This window comes from Brachionichthys hirsutus, chromosome 3 (genome assembly GCF_040956055.1).
Source record: "Brachionichthys hirsutus isolate HB-005 chromosome 3, CSIRO-AGI_Bhir_v1, whole genome shotgun sequence".
In the NCBI taxonomy this organism is placed as follows: domain Eukaryota; kingdom Metazoa; phylum Chordata; class Actinopteri; order Lophiiformes; family Brachionichthyidae; genus Brachionichthys; species Brachionichthys hirsutus.
The window spans coordinates 712,306-738,660 of NC_090899.1; the positions used below are offsets into that span (position 1 = coordinate 712,306).

Genomic DNA, 26,355 nt, shown 5'->3' on the forward strand with positions numbered 1-26,355 from the left:
ACGATGTACGGCTTGTATCTGGAGGCGGTGAACGACTACATCAATGAGTCCTACGGCGAGGACGTGTGGAGGCTGATCGAGAACCGGGCCGAGATCCCACACCTCATGTTCGTCCGGCATCAGATGTACAAGTAGGTCACCGTTGCGTTCTGACCTCCGCGAGAGAACCCAGAAGGTTCTGGACGGATCCAGAAGAGATCCTGGACTCTGGATCACTTTGAAATGTTTGTTAACTTAACTTCAACATTTCTGAAAGTGTTGCTTTCAGTGAAGAACTTCTAAACCAATAATAACATCAAAGTGAATCCAGTTCCTAAAGGTTTGTTTTCATGGTTCTTCGTCTTCCTCTGCATTTATCCGGGCTTCGGAGACACGCCCCCTTTGCTATAAGACGCTGCATGATGGGTTCATGGTTAAGGCTTCTAAAAGTATAGCTCAAATAAAAGTAGGGGCGTTATTTTTCGACGCAAACGCAGATCATTCTTCCTCCGCAGCGACAATCTGATCCTGAGATTGGCGAAGGCAGCCGGCGAGGTTCTGGGAAAGACTCACGACGAGCTGATGTACGCCTTCGGGGTCTACATGGTGAAGAGGATCGGGAACTACGGATATGAGCAGATCCTAAAGGTGAGTCCAGAACGGGAGGGAGAACGTCCCAGGAAGTGGAGGCAGATCTTTCCTGAGTTCAAAGTGCAAAGAGATGAATGAACGACTAACGGAGGGTCGAGTTGAGCAGGAAGACAGGAACTGTGCAGGAAGGCTGCTGATCCTGAAGGCCAATCAGGGACAGGTGGGACTAATTAGGGCGGGACTAAAGAGACAGGAAGTAAACGTGACATGGAGAGAAATTAGGAAGTAAAACAGGAACTCATCTTTTTGAATACGACTCATCGTATTATTGCAGATCAGAAACGGAGATTGTTGATCGGTGAGGGAACGCGTGTAATATTAACGATTATTGAACAATATTTTATCATCGATTTCCATCTTTTCCAGGTTTTGGGGCGAAACGTCCGCGACTTCATCAACGAGCTGGACAACCTGCACGAGTACTTCCGCTTCTCCTTCCCGAAGGTGCAGCCGCCGAGCTTCTGCGTGGAGGAGGAGTGCGAGACGAGCCTCACGCTGCACTACCGCAGCACCCGCAAGGGCTTCACCCAGTTCGTCAAAGGTAACCGCGGCGACGGCGGGCCGGGTCATGCTGAGATCTGCTCGGGAACTGGGCCGAAAGCAGCTTCATTTAAATATGTAAATTCTAGAAATGATAAATAAAGTCAATACATTGGTCTTTGATGAAGTTTTCTGAATTTAGAGAATCGGATGTAAAGATTCATAAACACGAGTTGGTGACTAATTTTAAAGACTCATTAATCATGTTTTTCTGCCTGGGTTGAAAGGTCAAATGATGATGAGGGTAAGAACCCCCCATCCGGGGTCGTTTGTCTTTGACCCCTGCAGGGCAACTTTCCCAAGTGGGACGTCAATTCTACAACACCGCCATCGAAGTGGAAATCCTGTCCAAAGAGGAAACGGAGAAGATGACGTACGTGGTGCGTACCCGGCGACCGTAGGTCGGGTGTCTTCGTCCGACCGCCACCGACGCCAGCCGGAGATCTTAAGATAACTGGCTTCCGGGTCTTCGTTGCGTGAATAGTTGCTGAGGGTTTGCGTCTTCCTGACTTTACAGCAGTAGAAATGCTAATGCTGCTATTTGCTTTGCGGGAAACTCCTCCCCGCCCGTCCAGGTTTATAAGATGAACTTCGACAACGCCGCCTTCAAACACCGGATGCCCGAACAGAAGACGGCGCCGAGCTACGAGAAGCTGCCGTTGAAGCGAGGTATCTTCTTTGACATGTTCCCTTTCAGCGTCATTTTTCGCCGGGACATGACCATGAACCGCATCGGAGACGGCCTCAAGGAGGTCTTCCCCGACCTCCAGGGCAAGAAGGTCAACGAGGAGTTTGCGCTGGTCAGACCCATGCTGGAGTTCAGCTGGGACAATGTGAGTTCAGAAGGACCGGCTCCACCGCTAAGACTCGAACCTACGCCCCGCTGACTGCAGGACTCTCCTCAGATCTGCACCCACTTGAACAACGTCTTTGAGCTGATGTCCAAAGCCGTGGTGGAAAGCAAGCAGAAGATCAGCGTAGCCAAACCGAACCAGGAGGAGCCAGAAGAGAGCGAGGAGAGCGAGAAAGCCAAGGGGGAGGAGGAAAGAGGAACCGGTCCGTGATTGGTCTTTATCTAAACGGTACACGGACAGAAAGACGCGATGTGGTTCCGTCACCCATGTCCTCGCCGTTTCTCCCCCCGTCAGAGCCGAAGGAGGTGGAGGAGGAGCCGAAGGGTTCGGACCAGGCGTTCAGCAGCAACGTCTCCCAGTACAACAGCGCCGCCAACTCCGGAGCGGAAAACATCGAGCTGCTGGCGTTCCAGACGGTCACCGGTCGGAAAACATTTACGTTTTGGGATGACCGATGTCACGACCGCTAACGGCTAACAGCCTGCTAGCGTGTTTCTGACGCAGTCCCGTTGGTCCTTTTCAGGAAAGTGTAGCGAGACCATCTTTGAGGACATGAGGGAGCCCCCGAAGAAACCGCTGCACCTGAAGGGTCAGATGAAGTACGTCCCCCAGTGGGACTCCCTCATCTTCTTGGGGACCCCCATGTAAGACCACAGCCTACACGGGTCCACGCGGTTCCCAGGAACCCGGATCCAGTTTCATTTCACAAACTTCCACTACAGAAAGACTTTCTACTTTTATGGTGACGCAAATGATTTGGTTAGCGCTGTTGATTAGGTTTATTATTTGAGCCACATTTTGAAGAGTACTCTATTATTAATTTCAAAAACCGTTAATCAGCCGTACTTCACAAAACAAATATCATGCATCACTTTTTTTTTTAAATATTTCAAAGGAAAGTCTTCGAAGAGAACCGGAATCTCTTTTATGAGTTCCACATTTATTCAGTGCTAAATAAGATTTGCATAAATTATAGTGATCTCATGATTGGTAATTCAGTCAAATCCATTCTTTGTCTGGCGTCTTCTTCCTCAGCATAGAAACGGTGGAGGACATGATCAAGATGGGCGTGTACGTGAACGACCTGAACCTCCACGACTCCAGCAGGGAGTTCATTTTGGCTGGAACACAACAGTCAGCCGAGCTGCAGCTGGCTCTGGATCAGGTAACCCCCCCCCCCAAGATGAGAGCACCATGGGAACACAGTAGACGTCCTCCCAAGACACTGTCTGATTCGAATGATAAGCTGAAATATCACCGGTTGCCTCCATCAAACGTCTCGATCAGGCTCCCCTTTATATTCCAGCCGTTAGATCCGCCCCAGCTACGCAGCAGATGTGGGTCGAGAGGATTAGAGAAGAGAAAGAAAGACGTTTGAGCTTTAAAAGAGTCGAAACTGTAACGCGTCCGATCCTCTAGGAGCAACAGAAATACGCTCAGCTGCAGGAAACCATCAAGAAGCTGGACGAGGAGAAGAAGAGGGGCGACTCCTTGCTGTACGCCATGATCCCTAAAGCCGTGGCCGACCGCCTCCGGAAGGGGATCACGTCGGTGGAGACCTGCCAGGTACGAGATCCAGGAACCGGGAATCAGAACCCTCCCCCAGGTGTAGCGTCACGGCCGTTTGCTTGCGTCCCAGGTCTTCCCGGACGTGACCATCCTGTTCAGCGACGTGGCCAAGTTCAACGAGATCTGCATCCACATGCATCCACATCTCGCCCATGCAGGTGGTGGACATGCTCAACGAGATCTACATCGTCTTCGACACGCTCAGCGAGAAGCACAACGTTTACAAGGTGGGTCGTGGGCGGCGGCTCGGCGTCCCGCGGGGTCCGGCGCTAAACGATTAGCTTCTGCCCAGGTGGAGACGATTCGTGACGCCTACATGGTGGTGGCGGGCGTCCCCAACAAGACCACCTTTCACGCTCACCACATCTGCGACATGGCCCTGGACATGCTGAGCTCCATCGACCACCTGAAGGACCCGTCCACCGGGGACAACATCCAGATCAGAGTCGGTGAGCCGCGACGACACGCCCGCTTGTCTTTAAATATAAACCCGACTGCCACTAGAGGGCACTGGTCTGACTTCCAAGGTATCTCTGTGGTTGTTCTTTAGCGCAGGGGTCCCCAAGCACCGGGCCGTGGACCGGTACCGGGCCGCATAGGAAGAATAAATGATTTATATGATCTTTGTTGTATTGATTATCAGAGTCTAACAGGTGTTTTATTAAATGTAACATTCACCCGATACGTCTCTAAAAAATACATTTGTAAACTAGAGAAAAAGAGTAAAAGATGAACCGTCTTTGGAGAACTTCTTTACAAAGGAGAAAAGTCCAACCGAGTTCACCTGTTGTCAACAGGTGACTCGTGCAGATTTCACGTACTCCTGCGTGTTTAACAATGTTTGGACGCCCCGCCCTCCTCCAGGTGTTCACTCAGGTATGGTGGTGGCCGGTGTGGTGGGCCTGAAGATGCCGCGCTACTGCCTGTTTGGCGACACCGTGAACACGGCCTCGAGGATGGAGAGCAACGGAGTGGTGACTACAAACACGCATAACAAACGCCATGTCCCTGAACCTAGCGTGCACGTCCCTGAACCTAGCGTGCATGTCCCTGAACCTAGCGTGCATGTCCCTGAACCTAGCGTGCATGTCCCTGAACCTAGCGTCCATGTCCCTGAACCTAGCGTCCATGTCCTGCATGTCCCTGAACCTAGCGTGCATGTCCCTGAACCTAGCGTGCATGTCCCTGAACCTAGCGTGCATGTCCCTGAACCTAGCGTCCATGTCCCTGAACCTAGCGTGCATGTCCTGCATGTCCCTGAACCTAGCGTGCATGTCCCTGAACCTAGCGTGCATGTCCCTGAACCTAGCGTCCATGTCCCTGAACCTAGCGTACATGTCCTGCATGTCCCTGAACCTAGCGTGCATGTCCCTAAACCCAGCGTGCATGTCCCTGAACCTAGCACGCATGTCCCTGAACCCAGTGTGCATGTCCCTGAACCTAGCATCCATGTCCTGCATGTCCCTGAACCTAGCGTCCATGTCCCTGAACCTAGCGTGCATGTCCCTGAACCTAGCGTCCATGTCCCTGAACCTAGCGTGCATGCACCTGAACCTAGCGTCCATGTCCTACATGTCCCTGAACCTAGCGTGCGTGTTCCTGAACCTAGCGTCCATCACAGGAAATGATCAGAAACACTGGTTTGGCTTCACTGCATCAGCTGAAATGTTAAATGATTACTTTGACTAAACAATCAAACGCCCTGACTTTATTACATAAATAACATAAAATATCTGCCTGTCGGCGCAGGGCATGCAGATCCACATCAGCCAGACCACCAAAGACCACCTGGAGCACGAGCCCTACGTCATCGAGGAGAGGGGCAAGATCTTCGTAAAGGTCAGAGGTCCAACTCCGGGTCCTGGTGGTGTCACCTCATTCTAAGACGATGAGTTATTCTGGATCTGTGCTCAGAAGGCTTCGTTGTCCCAACGCCGTTCAGGGCAAAGGTCACATGAAGACCTACTGGCTGAAAGGAAAGCAGGACCTGTCGTTCAAGACGCCGTCGGAGCTGCGCTACAGCAGCCAGCAGAAAGACCCGGCGGACAAGCGTTCTGACAGGTGAGTAGACAGGAGGAGAACCAGCACCGTCGGGTCCGGCTGCTTCACGAATCACCGTTAGAACTCTAACGTCGTCCAACGCCACCAGCTCCACCAGCACCGGAGCCAAGCACGACCCGGCGGTCAGCGTCAGGGATCAGGAGCAAGCCGAGAGGAAACCGAGCAACTGCGAGCCGCCCCTGGAAGCCCTGCCGCCAGCAGAGGCCGCCAACGAGCCACTCGCCTTCTCGGCCGAGCCGCAGGAGAAGGAGAAGAACAAAAAGGCGAAGAACAATAAGGGGGCCAGGCTGGAGGTGCCGGAGCTGCTGCCCAGCGACCGGCTGGAGAACCCGGGTCCTCAGCTGAGCAGGAAGAGGAGCAGCTTCAGGCAGCAGTACGCCAAGCTGCCCGGCAACCTGCCCGTCCGCAGCGTCTCCTGCTGCGTCCTGTGAGCGGATAGGAGACGACGCCCACAAATATTATATCAAGAAGAGGAAAGGTTAAAACCCAATTAGAGGCGAGACGAAGCAGTTAGCTTATCACGTACGGTTCCTGAACGTTTCCCTTTGAACTTGTTTTCAAGCAACTATTATTAATTAATCGCAATAATCTGACAGTTACCTACAACGTTCTACTTCCTGTACGTGGCTGATTGGTTCATTCACTGTATGATGCTGTGTATTTCTATAAAACCATTTGTCCAGGACATGTCTTTCTATTGAAGTCATGAATCCAGTGGTTTCTGTCTGAATCAGCAGACCCAGGGACGGTTCACGTTTCAGACAAGTTACAGGAAGTTGCAGCAGGCCGCCGTCGCCAGTAAGCGAAAAGAAGAAGAGACGGAAGAAGGAAGAGGTTAAAAATGGAAAGAGAGAGAGAAATAATATCACATAAACGTCTTCTGTGAGGATGAGCGAGAGGACGGAGAGCAGCGCCACCCAAAGGTAAAACGATGCAGCTGCAGGATGGGAAGGTGGGAAACGCAAACCAATCCCGGGACGCGCAGGTCGCAAACCGTAAAACCGAAACCGGATCAAACATTCACAAAAAAAAAAAGCTTTGATTTTACATCTGGCCGTGCGAGGATGGGGGTGCGAATCCCCGTTAGGTCAGACGAATCAAACGTAATCTGCAGCGTCGGTTCATCCACCTCATAACGATCCTCCCATCCAGCGCTCAGCCTGCAGAACGGCCCCGCCCTCGGTGGTTACGAGGTCATTGATTCCCCTCTTACTCACCGGTGATAGCACACTGCCACTCTGTGTGTGTGTGTGCGTGTGTGTGTGCGTGTGTGCGTGTGTGTGTGTGTGCGTGTGTGCGTGAGGTTGGAGGCTGTGTGATCTTTTAATGAAAGAAAAGTGACATAATTGAAGTTTCTCTTATTATCTCATAACCAGAAGGAGCGAGTGTGTCAGGTGTGTACAGGCAGGTGAGAGCTCAACAAAAGATGTGTGTGTGTGTGTGTGTGTGTGTGTGTGCTGCTTCACACACACACACACACACACACAGAGTGCGTTTGTGCTCCCTTCTGATGTTTCCTTGCGAGATGTCATTACACGATAAAGAGGAAGCCGCCAGGAAACCGCTTAAGCACTACTTCCTGTCCGTTTCCACGGCAACAGACCTCAATCTACAGTTGCTGGGTTTACTATGACTTTACTCCAGTTGATTTCTTATGGGGGGGGGGACAAGGCAGGTGTGCTTCGCTCCTCGCCCGTTCAGCACTCCTCGGTGCATCTGGGCGTCGCCGTCACCTTTAACCCGGACACCTGACGGCAGTTAACATCTGCAGCAGCTGATTGGATGATCCCGGGGACAGCCCCCCCCCCCCCCAGCGCAGATAAATAAAGGACCAGTGGACGCTTCCTGGCTCTAAACGAATCACTGGGTTCAGGCCGGGCTCCTCGTCGGTGACATCCCATAATACTCACATCTGTGTTTACATTTCAGCGAAACGCGGCTTTAAAAAGGCCGGCGTTTTAAACGAAGCCTCGTTCGTCACGGCGACATCGGCTTTACGAGCGGGAATTTCTTTATGGGCTGCGTTCCAGGATGAGCAGGAACGTCGAAGAGGAGAGAACAAGGTGTGTTAACGAAGGTATATTATGGGATGCACACCTGTAGGGCCGCGGGACGGCCTCACAGATAAACACAGCAGAGTAATATTTCATCACTAAAACATCATCATCATCATCATCATCATCGCTGTCAGCTCGTCGCTCATCATGAGGTCGCGACCCTCGGGGGAAGGGACCTGAGCCTGAGGTAACGGACGGGACTCGGGCTGCACGTCGGCCTGCAGAGGCTCTGTTGTTATTCCACCTCGAATAAAGGCATTCCAGCGAAGGTGAACAATAACCGGGCTAAGCCCCTCCCCTTTCACGCGGACGCATCACTGGATTACCGCCGAATTCTTTCTGCCGCTTTCACTCGTCTGAACAAGCAGAGGCACGACGTCAGCGTTACAGCGAGAGAGAGAGAGCGAGATAGAGAGAGAGCGAGAGAGAGAGAGAGGGAGATAGAGGGGTGTGTCATAGCAATTTAGTTCCTCAAGGAAGTACCGCTGAACACAATCCCCAGATAGGGAGGCGCCGCAGGACGCTCGCTTTCGGGGGTTCTGGCGATGAACGGATCTCTCTGAACCAGCCGGCCGGCGCTGTCGACCCGGGACGGAGAGCAGGAGGGGGGGGTTCTGGAGCAGCCCGGGAGGGACAGCAAACACAGGTGAGACCCTTCTACAGCTCAGGTATTCCCCCATGTCGCAAAGAGCAGCTCCGGCTTCTCCGCCTGCCCCCCCCCCCCCCCCCAACCGGAGACCTTCTTCACCCCGGCCGGGGCAAACAGGTGTAGAAACCCGACTGGCGTGTTTAAGGCGTTAGCCGACTCCGTGGACTTTCCCACTTTGAGTGGGGCGGGTGGGAAGACGATCAGGTGCAGAGATCAAGGCGAGGGGCGGGGGCTCTGCTGAGGACGCCACCGCCGCCGCCGTCTTGCAACCTGTTGTCTGTTTCACTTCCCCTCCGAGGCGGGGGCTTGTGCAACAACAGCTCTCAGCCGTTGTGCAACGCTGAGAGTCGAACTGCCTTCCGTTGCAGAGAGCGACGCCCGGACTCGCTTCAAAGGTTGCCCCACGGTGTTATTCCCAACCGCCGGAAGCCGCCGCCCCTTCACGGACGCGCCGGGATCACCCCGGCCGTTTGGGCTCGGGTCACACCGACGTCTAAACCTTTGCTTTCTGCTTCAACAAACACTTTATCCAATCGAGATGCGTTTAGCCACCGGAACGAGGCGCGCGGTGCAAGAAAGGGCGCCGCCCCTCAGGGGAAGCAAGGCGGTGATTGGTGCGTCGCATTAGCACATGCTACGCTAAGGAAGAGGAGCGACCACCTTTCTGGGGAACTCTTTGTTGTGGCTCTTCCGGTTTTCTCTGGAACATTCTCGTTGTCCGGCCCGATCGGCCCGAGTCCGATCGCCCGGTGCCGGAAGTCTGCCGGACGGGGTTTATCTCGCTAACAAAAGCACGACACACATTTTGATTCTTCGGTACTCGTCTTCACGGGAGGCAGAAAGAAAGAGAGAAAAGAAATCGAACAGATCCGTGGAAAAACAAGCGGAAATCCCAGAAACCCAGAAACAGTCCGGCTGCAGCTATCCGAGGAATGCTAAATATTTACCTCTCCGGCCTGCCTGGATGGCTCCACCAATCAGAAGTCTCCGTTAGTGTCCATTAACCTAATGTTTAATGATCCCTCAGCCAGTCTGGAGGCGATCTGCACCGCTGCAGTCCCCCCCCCCCCCCCCCCATTCTGACAGGACGGGGTCTCCAGCAGAACACAGGGGGACAACACACACACACACACACACACACACACACTGCTCCCTTCAAACCCGACTGAACGGCGGCCATCGCAGAAGAGAGGTTCACGACCCGATAGATCTGCATGAAATACACAATTCAGGCGAGCGAAGCAGCGTGAGGACCACCGGGGACGCCTGCACGCTCTGCGTGTCCCTCGACTCCCTGCGTGTCCCTCGAATCCCTGCATGTCCCTCGACTCCCTGCGTGTCCCTCGACTCCCTGCGGCCTGTTCAGCAAATAAATGAGATGGAAGCAGGAACCAGAAACGGCCACCACGCCGCTCCCGTTACCACGGCTCGGGGAAATGAATCGAACAAACGTTCCCCGACTCCCCAACCAGCCGAGACCCCCCCCAACGAAGCTATTAGATCTTCATCCTCGTCCTTGATCGGGTCCCACCCTGCCCAGCGTTCCGTCCACCCCCCCCCCGGAGGCCGGTCGGCGTTCCGGACGCCGGCTCTGATGCAATCCGGAGGCAGCAGGCACGGACCTGCCCCAGCTATGCAGCCTCCCTGCTCCTCTCTGGTTCCTGTCCACACAGGCCAGGAGTCGGCTCCCGTGTGGAAAACTACAGGGAGAGATGCTCAGCCGTTTCCGTGGATACGGGGACACGGAACGGCCTGGGATTCTGCTTTCCTGCTCCACATTACAGGAAGATCAAACCTCGTTAAAAAACGATAGCATGAGAACTAAATCCAGACATGGCATGGCTGGAGGTGGGGGGGGGGGGGGGGGTGTCTATGATGGATGCTAGGCGTGGTTCCAATCTCAGCGGAGCGATTAGAATCCTCTCAGGAGTCTTTTCCGCGGTGCTTCTCCCATTTGGTCTCATAAGTTCATGTCAGACACAAAAACAAACAACGAACCCGGCGGGGAATCGGGTTCAAGTCGTTCCAGCGAGCTGCAGTTCTCCTGAACGCATCGTTTAACCTCAACAATGACAGTCGGTCCTTGAACGCACCGTTTAACCTCCACAATGACAGTCGGTCCCTGAACGCACCGTTTAACCTCCACAATGACAGGTGGTCCCTGAACGCACCGTTTAACCTCCACAATGACAGTCGGTCCTCAAACGCACCGTTTAACCTCCACGACAGTCGGTCCCCGAACGCACCGTTTAACCTCCACAATGACAGTCGGTCCTCAAACGCATCGTTTAACCTCCACAATGACAGTCGGTCCTTGAACGCACCGTTTAACCTCCACAATGACAGTCGGTCCTTGAACGCATCGTTTAACCTCCACAATGACAGTCGGTCTTTGAACGCACCGTTTAACCTCCACAATGACAGTCAGTCCCTGAACGCACCGTTTAACCTCCACGACAGTCGGTCCTTGAACGCACCGTTTAACCTCCACAACGACAGTCGGTCTTTGAACGCACCGTTTAACCTCCACAATGACAGTCAGTCCCTGAACGCACCGTTTAACCTCCACGACAGTCGGTCCTTGAACGCACCGTTTAACCTCCACAACGACAGTCGGTCTTTGAACGCACCGTTTAACCTCCACAATGACAGTCGGTCCTTGAACGCACCGTTTGACCTCCACAATGACAGTCGGTCTTTGAACGCACCGTTTAACCTCCACAATGACAGTCGGTCCCTGAACGCATCGTTTAACCTCCACAACGACAGTCGGTCTTTGAACGCACCGTTTAACCTCCACAATGACAGTCGGTCCCTGAACGCACCGTTTAACCTCCACAACGTAAAGAACATTGAATGGTTTTGAGTTATTCTCCAGAAACCCTCACTCGAGATAAATCTGCTTCCAGAATGAGACGTCATGATGATAAATAATTAAATGTAGTTAAGATTAAAACCTCCTTTGTTCTCCATGACATCACAGGACAACATGGAATCCTTCAGCTCAAAGGACTTGGCCTGCAAGGTGCAGAAGAAGATCCTCAGCAGCCTCGCCACCAAAGCCTCCGTCCAGATGTTCATCGACGACACCACCAGCGAGATCCTGGACGAACTGTACCACATCTCCAAAGAGCACTCGGGCAGCAAACCAGAGGCCCAGAAGGTCATCAAAGACCTGATCAAGATCGCCGTGAAGATCGGCGTCCTGTTCAGGAACAACCGCTTCAACGTGGACGAGCTGAGAACGGCCCAAGACTTCAAGAAGAAGCTCAACCAGGGGGCGATGACGGCCATCAGCTTCTACGAGGCGAGTCCGTAAAGGCTTTACGCTAGGGCTAGCTTTAGCGCTAAAACAGATTAGCCAGTTTTCACAACCCATTGCTCATTTATTCCTCGAGAATGATCGGTTATCTCGTAATTAAATCAACATTTAGCCCTCTAGTCTACCCAATCGTCATGGATACCCCCCCGAACAAGCCCTGCACCAAATCAAGGCTAATGGATAGCTAGCGAGCCTCCTTAGCTCGGGGCTACGAGGGCCCTCGATGCTCAGACACCTCTACATTCCACACAACGCAAAGGTGCGCTTGATTCGGTCACCCCTCTAAACCTTCCAGGGGCGTGGTTTAACTCAACGGTGATGTCATTTATGACCCGCCGTCATTTCACGTCTGGCGGGTTCTTATCAGCGACTCCCATGATTCCTCGCTGCTCGTATCTCCGTGTAAACGACGGACTCTCGCTGCGTCGTGTTTTCAAAGGGTGCGCGTCCCGATAACGCGTTTGATTGATCGGTAATCCGTGACGCCGCGACAGTAAATATTACCAACGCATCACAGGCTCTGTGTCCCCTCTGTGGAGCAGGTGGACTTCACCTTTGAGAAGACGGTCATGATGGACCTCCTGACGGGCTGCAAGGACCTGCTGCTGAAGCTGGTCCACAACCACCTCACCCCGAAATCTCACGGGCGCATCAACCACGTCTTCAACCATTACTCCGACCCCGAGCTCCTGACCAGACTGTACGACCCCGACGGCTCCTTCCGACCGAACCTCAGCAAGATCTGCAAAGGACTCAACAAACTGGTGGAGGAGGGGACGATATGACGGAGGGACACCGGCTCAGGACACTGGGAGACCTGCAGGAGACTCGCTTGAGACTCGGACCTGTTGGGGGGGGGGACTGGTCTCACTGCTGCCGAGGACTGGCGAGACTTTAAGAAGGAAACCCGGCGTTGTTAAAGGTAAAAATAAACCCGCGGAGTCGTTCCTCAGGTTTGAGCTGCCTGCTGTAAAAGTGTGAGTCATCAGAACCCAAACCTTGAATATAAAGTTCATCAGATGTTTTATTAGCTTTTAAATGGCCGGTGTAAACAGAACCGGGAACAGAGCTACTGTGATACAACACTGCCCCCTGGTGGCCGGGATCCTTCAGCAACTGAAGCGTCCGGAAGACAAAGCAGCCGGGACTAAAGAATTAACCGCACAGAGGATAAAACATGATTTAAGGCTTCCGTGGACCGCCTGAGTTTAATCCTAGAATTCCTGCTCTCTGATTGGACGTGTGTGTTCCTTGGTTTTACCTCGCAAAGAGAGAATATGAACAAATAATAAAGCCCTGATCAAACTCCTTAAATATTTGTCTGGCGTTGAAACTTTTAACTGCTAATATATTACTTTCTAAATATAGACGATCGGGCAAACTTCACACATGTAAACCTAGAATACAAGCGAATATTCTTATAACAAATAAAAACAATCTGATAAAACGCATTCGAACCGTCTCGTTTTAAATTCCGGCGTCAGTTTCCTCCAGCAGAAACAGAAAGGTTGAACATTTTGGCCGTTAATCGCTCACCTCCACAGACCTTTCCGATAAACAAACACATTTAAACTCTGTGGAAGCCCAGAGATCCCACGTTCGTCTGAGAAGTCTTGATTTCCAAATATTTTCCGTGTGGCCGATGACGCCGACCTCAGCGCCTCGACAGCAAACGTCCGTGCGCTCTGGTTGTGAGTTTAAATCTCCTCCGGTCGTCAGGACGACGGCGTCCGTGAAGCCACAGAGATAAATGTTTGGCTCCCTTGGGAGCGCCGTGGCCTCAACCAATAAATAAATGTTTCTTTTACGCTCTGTTAGAAGGCGGTGACTTTACAGCTGCCGATCGGACGGGTCTATTCCTTTATTTAAATGCCGCTGGAGGCCGAGCGGCGGCAGAAACGACGAGTCACAGCTGGAAGATCTCATCCTCGGCGTCGCTCAGTTTCCCGGTCAGTCTGGTAACGGTTAAAGGCACGTCGCCGTGGGGCGTCCGCTGACCTCCGGGAGACGCAACGACGCTCCGAGAGCCGGCGAGCGGCCGCCAGCGCGAGGCCCCGCTGGCGCAAGCCGCCTCCAGGGCGGCGACCCTGTGTTGGAACGAGCAGAGGAAAAGATGCGTTGAGTCTGTCGCTCCGCTTCGCCGGAGGCGCCGTTCCCAAAAGGGAAGCACCGAGCGAGAGACGGGACTCAAACGCAGCAGCGAGGGGGGGGGCGGGGGGGCGAAACGCTTCTGAATACCGTTAACAAAAGGGGCTTTTGTGTCTCGATGTGCGACGAGTACTAAAATGTGTGCCGCAGGTAAACGGGCCGAACGTAAAGCCGGTTTTTCCTGCAGATCAGTCATGAGAAATGAGAATCTCACCACCGTGGACCCGTTGGTCGGGTCCTCAACGGCGTAGAACGGCGCCGCGCGTACCTTCGCTCTGCTTCCTGCCGTCCGTCGGCGGCGGCCTGCTTGGACCGACCGATCCGCCCGTCCAGACGCTTCATGAAGTCCGCCGGGCTGAGGTCCGACGCCCGCTCTGTGACCGCGCCCCTCTCCTCCTCGGAGAGGCCGTTCTGACGAGGAGCGCCTCCGGAATCCTTCCCGTCGCCGTCCACGCCGCCGCCACGGCGGCACGAGTCGGACGTCACGGGGATCGACAACGACGTCTTCAGGAATATCGAGTCGTTGGTGTACATCCTGTTCGCCCTTTTGATTTGCTCCATCTGGAGGAGAAGTTCAACCAAACACACCTTCAGCTCAACAGCAGAAAAGCGTTTAAATTTAATTCTTCATTCATGCGTTAAGCTTCCTCAAAAGGGCCGACTGAATAAATAATCTATTCCAAGCGCTGTCCATCATCATCATCATCATCACTGGGTTTACACAAACGTGTAATAACAGGAGGAACCTCTGCTAATTAACACGTAGTGGAGAATACATTTACTCACGTACCATACTTCAGAACACGTACTTGTATATTGAGTATTTCTACGTCATACAACATTAACTCTACATTTGCTCTCCTTAAATTAAAATTAAATTAAAATCCTTCTCGCCCTTTCTGCCCATACAGTGTAGAATATTTGTTGCCTTACAAATAACTTCAAACGTTTTAACAAACAAGCCAATACTTACAGAAACTCCATATTTCAGGGCCAGGCCTTGCAGCGTCTCCCCAGGCTGGATTTCGTGCTCGACGCGTCTCTGACGGACCGGAGACCGGACCAGGCTGCCGTAAGACCTCGTCCGGCTGCCCTGCAGCAGGCCCTCCTCCCCGGGCGGAAGAGCAGCTCGCTCCCCCGACATGGTCGCGACTCGCGAACGACTCAACTCGCTTTAAGTTCGTAACGGAGCATCGAAATGCGGATTACAGTTACCGCCGGCACATGTAACGGAGTTCACGTCGTGAAACGCGACTTTCTTTAGACGCGAAATGCGTTAATTAGTAGCTAAGTTAGCCTGCTAGCTAAAGCCCCGACTTAGCTAATTAATGGCAACTCCGAGTGCTGACCTGTAACTGGGGCTGGTTGACGCCCACCTGTCGGCCACGCCCACTGGGTGATGACGACATCGATGAAGTCGGATTTTATCCACGCTTTTCTAACAAAATGTTGAAAAGCTGCTAAAATAAAAATCTTAATAATTCACACAAGTCAAGTTTGTTTCCAGGTTGCGTTTTATATCCCATCATTCGTCACGAGTCTCGCAATCCATACATTAAAACATGTGAAACATTCCGACGTTGCAAGGATTTTGTTGGGAAAACATGATTAATCCATGACAATAATCACAATAATGGTAAACAGAATACACAATTTAATGAAAATGTGTATTTGAGAACACGAGAAAACTTTAACTTCGCGTTATAAGTGAGCGGAACAGTGCGTCCGAACGGGATGCTCATTCGTCCCATCTCTCTGTCCGACCTCGAACGCAACACAACAAAAAACAGGAAGTAGCTTGTCCGCATTGCCTGTTAGCTGGGTAGCTAAGCTAACCATTCGCAGTCAATCTGCCCTTTTTCAACAATATAAATTATGTCTTTCAAGCGGGAAGGCGATGACAGGAGTCAGTTGAACATCCTGAAGGTAACATTTTATTTATTATCTTTCTTTTTAACGGACGTGAGAAGATATGTTGCGTGGTTGCGGTTAGCATCCTGCTAGTTGCCGCAAAGGGACGCAAACTATTCATGAATAATTCTGTTGTTGCTCATTGTCGTTGTCTTCGGTTGCAGAAACGGCGCGTCGCGGATCTTCTCTCCCGTTTCATACCAGAGGACGAAGCAGCCCTTTTGAACAATGGAAGGTAGACGAACGCGAGCTGGATGCTGAACGGTGTGACCTGTGACCCTGAGTGTGACGTCACGTGTCCCTCCGGTTTCTAGATACACTTGCCTGGTGTGCTCTTACCGGCCGGTGTTCGACACCGTCGACACGTTGGCGGTCCACAGAAACGGGAAGCGGCACCTCGAAGGTGAGGTGAAGACTAATCTTACCGGGATTATTAATGAGCTGTATTTGGGATTATTAATGAGCTGTATTTGGGATTATTAATGATCTGTATTTGGGATTATTAATGAGCTGTATTTGGGATTATTAATGAGCTGTATTTGTGATTATTGATGAGTTGTGTTTGGGATTATTAATGATCTGTTTGGGATTATTAATGAGCTGTATTTGTGATTATTGATGAGTTGTGTTTGGGATTATTAATGATCTGTTTGGGATTATTAATGAGCTGTGTTTCGGATTATTGATGAGCTGTATTTGGGATTATTAATGAGCTGTATTTGTGATTATTGATGAGCTGTTTGGGATTATTAATGAGCTGTATTTGGGATTATTGATGAGCTGTTTGGGATTATTAATGAGCTGTATTTGGGATTATTGATGAGCTGTTTGGGATTATTAATGAGCTGTATTTGGGATTATTGATGAGCTGTTTGGGATTATTAATGAGCTGTATTTGGGATTATTAATGAGCTGTATTTGGGATTATTAATGAGCTGTATTTGGGATTATTGATGAGCTGTTTGGGATTATTAATGAGCTGTATTTGGGATTATTGATGAGCTGTTTGGGATTATTAATGAGCTGTGTGCGTTTCTTCAGGATTGAAAGCGTTCTATGGCAAGAAAACACAGTTGAAGAACGAAATAACTAAAAGGCGACAGGAACATCACGTCCAGCACGAAGACCTGGGACAGGTGAGGTGTGTTTAGTACAGGAACGAACACCTGTACAGAGCGTTTAAGCCTTCAGTTACCCTCCAGGAAATGACCAAAATGTCCGCCTGTCATTTCTCCATTTGTTCTTATTATCCTCTAAATCTTTCAGGTGACCCCTATAGAGTTACCCTAAATCACGTTTGACCTTTCATTTCAGCATCTTAACCCCTTCCGGTCCATTTTGAACACATCTGGGTCACGGATCAGATCTAAATAAATGACAGGGTCAAATGATGGGTTTTGAAATGAACCCAAACGTTTATTAGGGTTGGGAGCTCGGTCCAGGAACCTTTCCACTCGCATGTCGAGGTATTGGAATAATCTCCGGCCCGGCGGAGTTGATGTGTGAGCGGCGTTTCAGGCGCGTGTTTTATTGTGTGTGAAGGGCCCCTCCTGTCCGGCCCCTCTCCTGGAACAGACGCGGCGGCTGACGCACCACGCTCTGCTGAGGACGGTCCCGTACAACAGCTGCCACAGAAGAACCGGGTCGGTGACCGATTGGACCGCTAAGATAGAAGCCTTGGCGTGAACCCCCGGCTAAGGTCGTGGAACCTTGACCCTTGTACGTGCGGCGCGACGAATTTTAAACTTTTCCTTTTCCAGGCCGAAATCTGAGGAAGAACAACCGACCTCCGGATCCGATCCCAGCGACATCGGTTCCGCCGGATCTTCCTCTGAAGCGGAAAAAGTCTCCCGGGAAAGTTCCTCGAACGGTGTATCAGCGCGCGGATCCAGCGGCGGCGCGGCAGGTAAAGTCTGCGATGGGAAGCGTTGGCGAGGAAGAACGCCGTCGCCCGGCGGCGCTGCGGGTAAAGTCAGCGATGGGAAGCGTTGGCGGGGAAGAACGCCGTCGCCCGGCGGCGCTGCGGGTAAAGTCTGCGATGGGAAGCGTTGGCGAGGAAGAACGCCGTCGCCCGGCGGCGCTGCGGGTAAAGTCTGCGATGGGAAGCGTTGGCGGGGAAGAACGCCGTCGCCCGGCGGCGCGGTGGGTAAAGTCTGCGATGGGAAGCGTTGGCGGGGAAGAACGCCGTCGCCCGGCGGCGCTGCGGGTAAAGTCTGCGATGGGAAGCGTTGGCGGGGAAGAACGCCGTCGCCCGGCGGCGCTTTAATGGATGAAATGTTTGGTCTCGAAGCCTTTAAGGGATCGCCGGCTGCTGGGAAACGGGAAGCGGCGCCGTTGAGCGCCCGGCGGAGGAGAGAGCTGGAGCATCACCTCAAGCTGAAAAGGTGATTCCTCAAATCGAGGCTAAACGCCGCCGGCTGCTGTTCCTTTGATTTGGCTAACGTCCTTCCTGCTCCGTGTTTCGCAGCCAGGGCTGGCTGAAAGACCGGAGCGGCCAGTGGGTCAAAGATGGGAATGTGGAGTTTGATTCGGACGAGGAGGCGCCTCCCTCGCTTGCTTCCTCACCCACGGGTCGCTGAGACGGCGAGGAGCCGTGGGAACGTTTTCTACCGCGGCTCAACGACTGTGTGGAGGCGTGTTTGATATTAAAGCCACTCCCCCCCCCCCCCACCCTGAGAATGAGTCTGGCTCTGTTTACAACACGGAGTCCGTTCAGATCCCCGCTCGAGAGTCGGTGCTGGACTTGTCTCTTCTGGGCTACCGTAGAAACACGGAGACACCTTTCAGCCCCTCCCCTTTTTCTAGAAACGAGGAAATGGGTCAGAGAATTCCAGGAGGAGCCGTGGAAATCCTCCGAGGTTAGCAGCTGTTTGCCTTCGTGACGATCTCGGGCTGCACATGCGGGGTTGGTCCTGGAATGAGGAGGGCGGTAACCGGAGCCCGGCGGACCAGGTGGCGTTTCCCATCGGGGGCGGGCCAGTAAAAATAGCTCAGGTGCTTCAGGCAAGTCTGAGGATCAGGAGGGGCTTAAGGGGATTAGCGTGTTGGATGTTTTACACCCATACATGCTGCAGCGTGCGTGTCCCCCCCCCCCCCCCCCGGAGGACATCATCGCACAGCGGGCGCTCCGTTTATGATGTCATGACGTCACAAACGGCCTCCAGTCGCCGTGGAAACGGGCATGAAAGTAAATCAAGGAGAAGAAGCAGTCACATTAAACGTTCCCAGGAATACTTGAACATAGTTTTTATTTAAAGTATTTACAGTACTTCCCACAGACGGCACCACGCGGTCGAGAAGCGTTAACCCTTCGTTAGGGGTGACGTGGACGCACACGAAAAAAAACACGCATCACGGTGTGACCTCTACACGCCTTTATGATGAACAGAGCAGTCAATGAAAGGATCCGGATGTTCCCGGAACGCCGCTTCCTCGGGGAGGACTCCGTCCGGGTGGAGTCGCAGATCGGTTCTCCTGGTTCTCCTCCTCCTCCTCCTCCTCCTCCTCCTCATCTCAATCTCTGCTGGCGAACTAAAGAAGACAAAAGACTCAGCTTTCCGTTGAGAGACGTCTCCGCGTGTCGGCGGCAGACATTTTGTTTCTTACGCATGTCGTTGTTCCGGGTCATGGCCATGGCGGCCCTGGTGCGGGGGCCCTGCTGGGTGAAGTGGTAGCCGAACTTCAGGATGCTGGCGTTGTTCTCCAGCATGGAGGCGATCTCCATCTCCACCGAGTCGCCCAACTTCTGCCTCTGCGAGGAGGAGAGGAGCACAAAGACGGAGCAGCCGTTGGAGGCAGACGAGACTCGCGGAGCCTGGTCCGAGTCGCCGGCGGCGCGGCGCGTCGCGTCGTGGCGTGGCGTGCGTGCGTGCGTGCGTGTCGAACCTGGTTGTCGATCTTCAGCTCCACCAGCATGGCGTTTTTGGCCATCGCCTTGACGATCGCCATCATGCCGTCTGCGGTGATGAAGTTCGACTCGATATTAAGACTCTGCAAACTGGTGTTCTCCTGCAGCATCTCAGCACACGCCTGGCGTGCACACACACACACACACGCTCTGTTTTCAGTCGAGTGTGTGTGAAAGGGTTAACTAATTGATTTGATCGTACTCACGTAGGCCACGGGGTCGTTACTGCGGGTCGCAGCGATGCTCAGAAACTCCACGTGAGAGTTCCCCTTCATCGCCTCGAAGATCTCCTTCAGCATCGGGATGGGAATGTCCTGCAGAGGGACAGACGGGCAGACAGACGGGCAGACAGACGGGCAGCTCTCAGCGGTGCAGAAGCTTCTGTTTGACGGCGTCTGAGCTTTCCGGTCGGCTGACCTTGATGTTGTTGAGGTTGACCTCCGTCAGGCTGCTGTCGTTGTTGTGGATCCTCTCCAGGGTCTCCTCCACGTTGGTGGCATTGGGCGGCTCGTCTGGGAAGATCTTGAAAGGATCTGCTTTCACAACACCTGTCCAGACCAGACGGACACGCCTCGAGGTTAGCGCCGGCCCCTTACGTCCTGGCGTTCCTCTGCTCCGTCGTGCACGGAGACGTGCACAAAGCGAGGAAGCGTGCGCAGAGGAGACGGTGCCGTACGTACTGTTGATGCCCTCGGTGTTGGCGATGATGCCCGTGGTGCCCAGAGCATCGTAGTACTGCTTGTTGCTCATCAGCGTGTACATCCCGAGGATCGCTGCAGGTACGGGAAAACACGGAATGCGGCGCGTGAATGAGATCACATGACACACCCCGATGTTTGTTTGTGCAGCATTTAAATGTTCAACACAACAGGAAAGTAAAAGTGCCTCAAACTTGAGTCATTCCGGTTATTCTGTAATATAAATTCAACAATCCTTTTTAAGAACTTTTCCCTTGTAGTTGCTGTTTGTGACCAGCAGGGGGCAGACCTGCCGGAGCTTTCAATGCTCTTCTCACCTGCCAAACTGTCACACACCAACTGCTGTGGAAGCAACACCCCCCACCTCCACCTTCCCACCCACCTGCCCCCTGCCCCGGCCTGGGGGGGGACCATGGGAAGGGCCGTGTGAGGAGAGGGAGGCCAGGGAGACAGCTGCCTGCTCCGTGGGGGCGGCCCCGACCATAAACACCCCCTCATCACCGGAACAATCCGCTGTAATTTTGCAACGCAAACTGATATAGCAACGTGCTAACTTGAATTAACAGTGAAACCGGGGTTACTGGACTATTGCCCCTCCCACTGAACATTCGTTCCGTCTTAGCTGCCAAAAAGCCCCCAAAAAACACCCACAGAGGCTAAATGAGATAATCCTAATCTGGACTCCACCCGGGGTTAAAACGGCGGCGTCTGACAGGCTGATACAGTCGGTCAAACAGGCCCCAGCGCTGCCTTCTGGATGCCTGGTGGGCCAGTCAGAGGGGCGTGGCCTGTTCGTTATAATTTAACTTCGCTTCTTCTTCTTTATACTCTACATGTTAGCACATCCAAATTAGCATCTACAGATGTGACAGAGTCTATCCGCAGCTAGCATATTATTAGCAAGCCTCTTACAACAAGCACATTCAGACCTGATGCTATCAGGGGCTAGGCTAATGTTAGCCACTCCAGATACCCGAAATTGCGATTCACTTGTTACTGCTCATTCTACAAACTGTTGTTAGCCTCCCCCATGTAGCAACAAAGGCACATTCCAGCTCATTTAAAATCACTGATGCTAACAAATTAGCTCCCTAGCGATCAAATTACACGTTATTTTCTATACGAAGCTACTGCTTTAAGATAATCTCCTATAAATCCGAAACACGTTTTCGATCCTTAGCTCCAGTAGCGTGGTTTAGCACCTCCCACCATCCTGGTGTGTTTTCAGCAGATACGGTATCGCTGCCTCCGCCCGAACCCGAGCTCCACCCACCCGTCCTCTGGTGGCCCGAGGCCAGGCTTATTTATTTCTGTGTTGCTGACCGTGGGGAATTGGACCCCGTCGCACGTCTGCTCATGTCTGTTAGCCGGGGGGGGCTAGTGGGCCCTCTCTGGGGCGGGGGGGGGACACAAAGTGAAGCTAAAGAGCTAACCGGGTTTGTGTGGCAGAACCACAGTATGCGGGTCAGGGTAAGGGTTAGACCCGTGATGAGGTCCTGCTGGGATCAGAAGAGTCTGGCCTGTCGCACACTGATGATGCAATGAGCCGCGGTTTGTGGCTTCGCTACCTGCTCAGGTAACGAAACACACTTACCATTTACACCTGCGTTACTCTCCTGTTTCACTTCCTGGTTTAGTCTCCTGGCTTTATGGTTTCTCGCGTTCCGTTAATCCTTTGCCCCGCCCCTGAATAACTTCACCTGTGTCTCGTGAACACCTGTCCTTTCATACACACGTCTGTCTCTCTTACCTTGCCAATTTGCAACGCTAAAGTGCTCCAGCTTTTTCCCTTTTCTTGATTTCCTTTTATTTTCCTCACCTCAGACTCCGCCCATTTAACTGGATTTAGTCTCCGCCCTTAACTTGGACCGTTTCCTGGATGCTCTTCTAACCTGCGATGTCACACATCTCTGCATCGGTGGCGTTCTTCAGCGCCTCCTCCAGCTCCGGCTCCAGCATCACCTTCTCATGGACGGGGACCTCCGCCGGTTTCTTGGCCACGAAGGTCTTTCCTGCGGAAGGAAAGAACGAACGGACTCAACGCCACACAAACCCGGGGGGGGGCGGAGCTACAGAGCAGCGGTGCATCGCGGCAGGCAGGGTGAAGCTTTTACTGCTTCACGTGATTTCCCCGACCAGCCACCTTTCTTCTCCCCGGTGAAGGGCACCAGGTCCTCCCGGTCCTCGTGCTCCAGCGCCAGCTTCTCCAGGTGCTGCTGCAGGGCGTCGCGGTCAAACGGACCCGTCGGGCCCTTCTTCGTCTGGTCGCGCTGCCGCATGCCGGCAGGCAGCATGGCGTTCTGAGGGAACAAGAGGTTAGAGGTTATGTTGATGCCACTCCAGAGAAGACGGCGGGTGGGTGGGGGAGGAGGCGGAGTCACTGTTCAGGGCATGGATGGATGATCTCGCTTCATGCATACCTCTGGATCCATCTCCTGCAGCTCGCCCTCCAGCAGGTCCAGCTCCTCGGCGCTGAGGCCCCTGAGGATGGCGTCCTCGTCTATGTCCCTGGGGTCCGACATGGCTCCGGCTCACATGCACACACACACCGCTGCACACCCCGGGCGAGAGGTTGCTGTGAGAAAAGAGGCGGAGACAGGAGACGGATGAAGGCGGAGCCTCTACTCTCTCTAAAGGTCTTTTTTTTCATTTTCTGCCGTTACTCGACGGTGAACGTTAGCGAGAAACAACCAAAGCCTCTTGCGAGTTTCTGCGGCGATTATGTGATGATGATGATGATGATGGATGCTTTTCCAATAATAACCAGCGCTTCTCTGGGGGGGGGGGGCGGAGCCGCCTCTGGGTCATGTGCTTCATTTAACCCGCTGATGGGCTGCAGTTTGACAGGAGAGGAAGCGTCGGTAACTCTAAACCCTGAGCTCACCACGCCGTCACTAAGAATAGCAGACGGCCCGTTCACCGAGCGGCGGGCGGACACGCCCCAAGCGAACCCGCAAAGACCCGAACTCAAACCCTCCAGCCAGCTTCAGAGGCAGCCAGTCAGCCCGAACGGAAGTGTGATCTCTGTAATGGCAACAAGAGTCTCACCCCGGCGCCGCCCAGGGAACGATTTACCCGGCAAGAATTCCCAAAAGTGTCCGGCGAAATGTTGTCAGTAAATATCGGTTAAAGCTTCCAGTCAGAAGGAGGCCGGCGCTGCCTAAACCGCCATCAGGCTAGCCCTCGTTCACATCGCCATGGCGATCCGTTCTAATCAACCCAGAGAAGGCAGTCTCGGCCATGCCACTCCAGAACCAGGGCTGACCTTGACTTGTCGTATTCTATTGTGTTCTAATCCCGTCCGGCGACAAACCGTCGTCTCCAATAAAGTGTAATCTGATCAGTTCCGCTCCAAACAGGTGCGGCGAGGTTCCGATCGCCGCCGGTCCAGTCAGCCGGAGTTCTCTGAGTTTTAGACAGGAAGGACTTTAAGTTCTGGACTCGCTCTGTGTTCTAGTGTTTCACCGGTTCTGAACAGAAGAGCTGAAACTGGACTCTGGGCCTGTGAAAGATTCTGCTGGCAGCGCCTCCGCGATGCTACGTGGCTCTAACGCGTAAATCCATAGACACAAACAAGGGATCACTCGGCCGAGGAAGAGGAAGAGGAGGGAGATTTAAAGGATGACGGAGGGTGGGTTGACCTGGATCCACTTTGTGTGGAGGTTTTACTCCTTTTACTGCCTGCTGAAGCAGCCATGGACAACAGGAAGCCGGTCGTTCCGTCGTTTTGCTGTTTAATGCTCAGATGATGTCTGAGCCGGGCCATAAACACGCGTCTGCACTTTATTGGGGGTTTGATGCATGACGGCTGCTGCATATGAACTTTAGCCACTCTGACTGCATCTGAAGGGACGCCAGGTCTGACTTTTACCCCCTTATAAGTCAAAGGTCTTGGTTCCAGCACCAGAAAAAGCTCACGGAGTCTTCGGTTCTGACGTTGAACGGGTTCGCCAGAGCCTTGATCCTGAGACCTGAGACCAACGCGTCACTGAGCAGATGGTTCTAGACAAACGGCTCGTTTCAGAGTCGAGCTGGAGAACCTTGAGACTCATTCTGTCACTGGATCAATTACCACTGAGGATGAAGATGGTGCTTCCTCTGCTGCATCTGTGGGGCCACAATAACTCTCTAGTCACTACGTGGTGCATTCATCCATCATGGAACCAGCATGAAGCACGACCGTGAGGGCATTCACTCCTTGGACGGCCAGATTCCCAAGACTACGGATGTACCACAGTGCTTGCACGGTCACGACGTCTCCCAAAAGGTCCAGTAGTCCAGTAAAAACCATCAAGGAGCTCCAGCAGATCTAGTAACTCCAGTAGCTCCTGTAGCTCCATGCCGGCAGCGAGGGCCGACCGTGGGTTTTATGAGTCAAAGACCATTACAAGGGTTTGGGTTTCTAGTTGACGAAGGTCGTCTGCTCGTAAATGCGCCAACACTCGAGGCCGGGACGTTTTTAGGAGGAAAAAATAAACGTTCTTTCGGATAGAGGTCTATTGTTCCATGAAGGTAGCAAAGACGGACCTTTTTTTTTAAAGGATCTGGCGACGACTACCGCCGACAAGACTTGTCCCCATCCGCAGGTTGCCTTCTCCATGTTTTACCGCCCAAGTGCGACATTCCAAATCTGCCCATGGCTTAATTTTAGCTTCTCAAGTCAGCGACTTCCACTTGTGTGAATCCGACCCGGCTTGGGTTGCTCCTTGACGAGGGCTGGTGTGGAAGTTGTTTGCTAACGAAAGGCAGCAGGTTCAAATCTGCACAAGGAGCCGAGTCCGCCATCTTTTTTAGTATTAAAGCGTTTGTCCCTGAAAGATAATTTGATGCAGTGACATATGTGTCAGCCATTAGCGGGTCTGACTGGAGGGGTCGTATGAAAGGAGGGGGAACTTTCCCTCCTTGCCGGTTTTCCAAACTGTACACTCCCCTCGGACCACACCGCCAAATCCCCCATGACGAATGAACGGCCCGGCGATGGCCAGCTATTGGTCGGCTTAACCCCTCGACATGCCAAACTGATGGCTTCATGTGAGTGACAGCGTTTCAGGCCCGGCCTGACCCCCGCTTGTTGAAGTCTTCCGGCGTAAAAGGAAAATTACTTCCAGCTGAGCTCGAAGTCGCCAAACTTCTGCACACAACAATCAGATTGCCCTACAGCCCCCCACCCCACCCATCCCTGAGGGAAATCCGGAGGTTTGCATTTAAGGGAGGCGCAGCCCCCCCAAACAGGCAACCCAGACCGAACCGTCAAAGTGTGGATCACCCCAACGTGGCGGCAATATCTCCCCCAAAGCAGAGACACAGAGCGAGGGACGGAAGGACGCAGCCTCACACCTACCTTCAGAGGACTCTGCTGAAACTCCTCGGCTCAGTTGGAGGAAGTTGTCTCCCCCACCTCCTCTCTTTGACTCCCCCCTGCTCTCTCTCTCTCGTGTGCCGCCTCAGGGCTGCGATGCTGAGGAGGACATACTCCCTGGTGGCACTTTGAGGAGTCAGCATTTTAGTATTTGGGCTGTGAGAGAAGGAGGGGAGGGAGAGAGTCATATAGAGAGAGAGGGAGAGGGAGAGAAATGTGGGCGATGAGCTCATGATCATGCATGATGCAGTTAAAACCGAGAGACGAAAGGGGGGACATCTGGTGGTTGGGGGTCAGACCCAGACCCATGTTAAAATGAGCACTTAATTAGCGCTGAATCTACCCCTGTTTATTATGGGTAAACATGGGACTTCAGATACTATCATATCTTTTAAACATTTTCAAAACTAAAATATTTTTTTTAAACATAATTAGATTTTGACCCTGACTGCGGCTGCGCTGCTCCTCCTCCGCCACTAGGTGGCAGCAGGCGGACAGAGCAATGGAAACTTTGAGGAGTTCTTACGAAATCGTTGCCCTGAAACAGGCAACTCTGTGTTTTGATTCATTGAACAATGTCCTCCAGTGTGAACCGGCGATCTGAGGAGCTGCAAGAGGACAACAAGACATGTGGGGGGGGGGGGGGGGGG

General features: G+C 52.9%; 5 protein-coding genes across 5 annotated transcripts; 3 read left to right on the forward strand and 2 right to left on the reverse strand.

Moving 5' to 3' along the window:
• Positions 1 to 3: 3 nt before the first annotated feature.
• LOC137913587 (soluble guanylate cyclase 88E-like) lies at positions 4 to 6,085 on the forward strand. The gene is given in 17 exon segments (XM_068757233.1): positions 4 to 131; positions 495 to 627; positions 997 to 1,171; positions 1,459 to 1,550; positions 1,746 to 2,003; positions 2,064 to 2,226; positions 2,319 to 2,447; positions 2,548 to 2,668; positions 3,060 to 3,189; positions 3,444 to 3,590; positions 3,664 to 3,717; positions 3,719 to 3,820; positions 3,886 to 4,042; positions 4,458 to 4,567; positions 5,343 to 5,432; positions 5,536 to 5,654; positions 5,743 to 6,085. Coding segments are annotated over 17 exon segments (2,451 nt in total).
• Positions 6,086 to 8,216: 2,131 nt separating this feature from the next.
• Positions 8,217 to 13,401, forward strand: tnfaip8l2b (tumor necrosis factor, alpha-induced protein 8-like 2b). The gene is made up of 3 exons (XM_068757657.1): positions 8,217 to 8,357; positions 11,344 to 11,667; positions 12,225 to 13,401. The coding sequence occupies exons 2-3, from the start codon at positions 11,350 to 11,352 to the stop codon at positions 12,465 to 12,467; spliced, it is 561 nt and encodes a 186-aa protein (XP_068613758.1). The 5' UTR covers positions 8,217 to 8,357; positions 11,344 to 11,349; the 3' UTR covers positions 12,468 to 13,401.
• A 117-nt stretch (positions 13,402 to 13,518) lies between these two features.
• Positions 13,519 to 14,974, reverse strand: lysmd1 (LysM, putative peptidoglycan-binding, domain containing 1). Its single transcript, XM_068760476.1, has 3 exons — positions 14,804 to 14,974; positions 14,099 to 14,391; positions 13,519 to 13,769 (listed from the first exon to the last, which is right to left on the reverse strand). Exons 1-3 carry the CDS (start codon positions 14,972 to 14,974, stop codon positions 13,589 to 13,591), a joined length of 645 nt encoding a protein of 214 aa, XP_068616577.1. The 3' UTR covers positions 13,519 to 13,588.
• Positions 14,975 to 15,449: 475 nt separating this feature from the next.
• scnm1 (sodium channel modifier 1) lies at positions 15,450 to 18,515 on the forward strand. Its single transcript, XM_068760215.1, has 8 exons — positions 15,450 to 15,756; positions 15,906 to 15,976; positions 16,056 to 16,144; positions 16,783 to 16,884; positions 17,249 to 17,384; positions 17,502 to 17,652; positions 18,040 to 18,125; positions 18,209 to 18,515. Exons 1-8 carry the CDS (start codon positions 15,706 to 15,708, stop codon positions 18,318 to 18,320), a joined length of 798 nt encoding a protein of 265 aa, XP_068616316.1. The 5' UTR covers positions 15,450 to 15,705; the 3' UTR covers positions 18,321 to 18,515.
• Positions 18,516 to 18,972: 457 nt separating this feature from the next.
• On the reverse strand, positions 18,973 to 25,845 carry tmod4 (tropomodulin 4 (muscle)). The gene is made up of 10 exons (XM_068756704.1): positions 25,688 to 25,845; positions 22,767 to 22,921; positions 22,490 to 22,646; positions 22,239 to 22,358; positions 20,329 to 20,421; positions 20,066 to 20,196; positions 19,855 to 19,962; positions 19,627 to 19,770; positions 19,348 to 19,492; positions 18,973 to 19,272 (listed from the first exon to the last, which is right to left on the reverse strand). Exons 2-10 carry the CDS (start codon positions 22,866 to 22,868, stop codon positions 19,250 to 19,252), a joined length of 1,023 nt encoding a protein of 340 aa, XP_068612805.1. The 5' UTR covers positions 22,869 to 22,921; positions 25,688 to 25,845; the 3' UTR covers positions 18,973 to 19,249.
• Between the last annotated feature and the right edge of the window lie 510 nt (positions 25,846 to 26,355).

Excerpts from the sequence above, each read along its gene's own strand:
- tnfaip8l2b (XM_068757657.1), top strand. The coding sequence starts at position 11,350 with ATGGAATCCTTCAGCTCAAAGGACTTGGCCTGCAAGGTGCAGAAGAAG. Across the intron at positions 11,668-12,224 it reads CGGCCATCAGCTTCTACGAG|GTGGACTTCACCTTTGAGAA; the intron begins GCGAGTCCGTAA and ends TCTGTGGAGCAG.
- lysmd1 (XM_068760476.1), bottom strand. The coding sequence starts at position 14,974 with ATGTCGGGGGAGCGAGCTGCTCTTCCGCCCGGGGAGGAGGGCCTGCTG. Across the intron at positions 14,392-14,803 it reads CCCTGAAATATGGAGTTTCT|ATGGAGCAAATCAAAAGGGC; the intron begins GTAAGTATTGGC and ends CTTCTCCTCCAG. Across the intron at positions 13,770-14,098 it reads CGGCAGGAAGCAGAGCGAAG|GGTCGCCGCCCTGGAGGCGG; the intron begins GTACGCGCGGCG and ends GTTCCAACACAG.
- scnm1 (XM_068760215.1), top strand. The coding sequence starts at position 15,706 with ATGTCTTTCAAGCGGGAAGGCGATGACAGGAGTCAGTTGAACATCCTG. Across the intron at positions 16,145-16,782 it reads CGGGAAGCGGCACCTCGAAG|GATTGAAAGCGTTCTATGGC; the intron begins GTGAGGTGAAGA and ends GCGTTTCTTCAG. Across the intron at positions 17,385-17,501 it reads AGCTGCCACAGAAGAACCGG|GCCGAAATCTGAGGAAGAAC; the intron begins GTCGGTGACCGA and ends TTCCTTTTCCAG.
- tmod4 (XM_068756704.1), bottom strand. The coding sequence starts at position 22,868 with ATGTCGGACCCCAGGGACATAGACGAGGACGCCATCCTCAGGGGCCTC. Across the intron at positions 22,647-22,766 it reads TGCAGGAGATGGATCCAGAG|AACGCCATGCTGCCTGCCGG; the intron begins GTATGCATGAAG and ends TTGTTCCCTCAG. Across the intron at positions 19,771-19,854 it reads GTAACGACCCCGTGGCCTAC|GCGTGTGCTGAGATGCTGCA; the intron begins GTGAGTACGATC and ends TGTGCACGCCAG.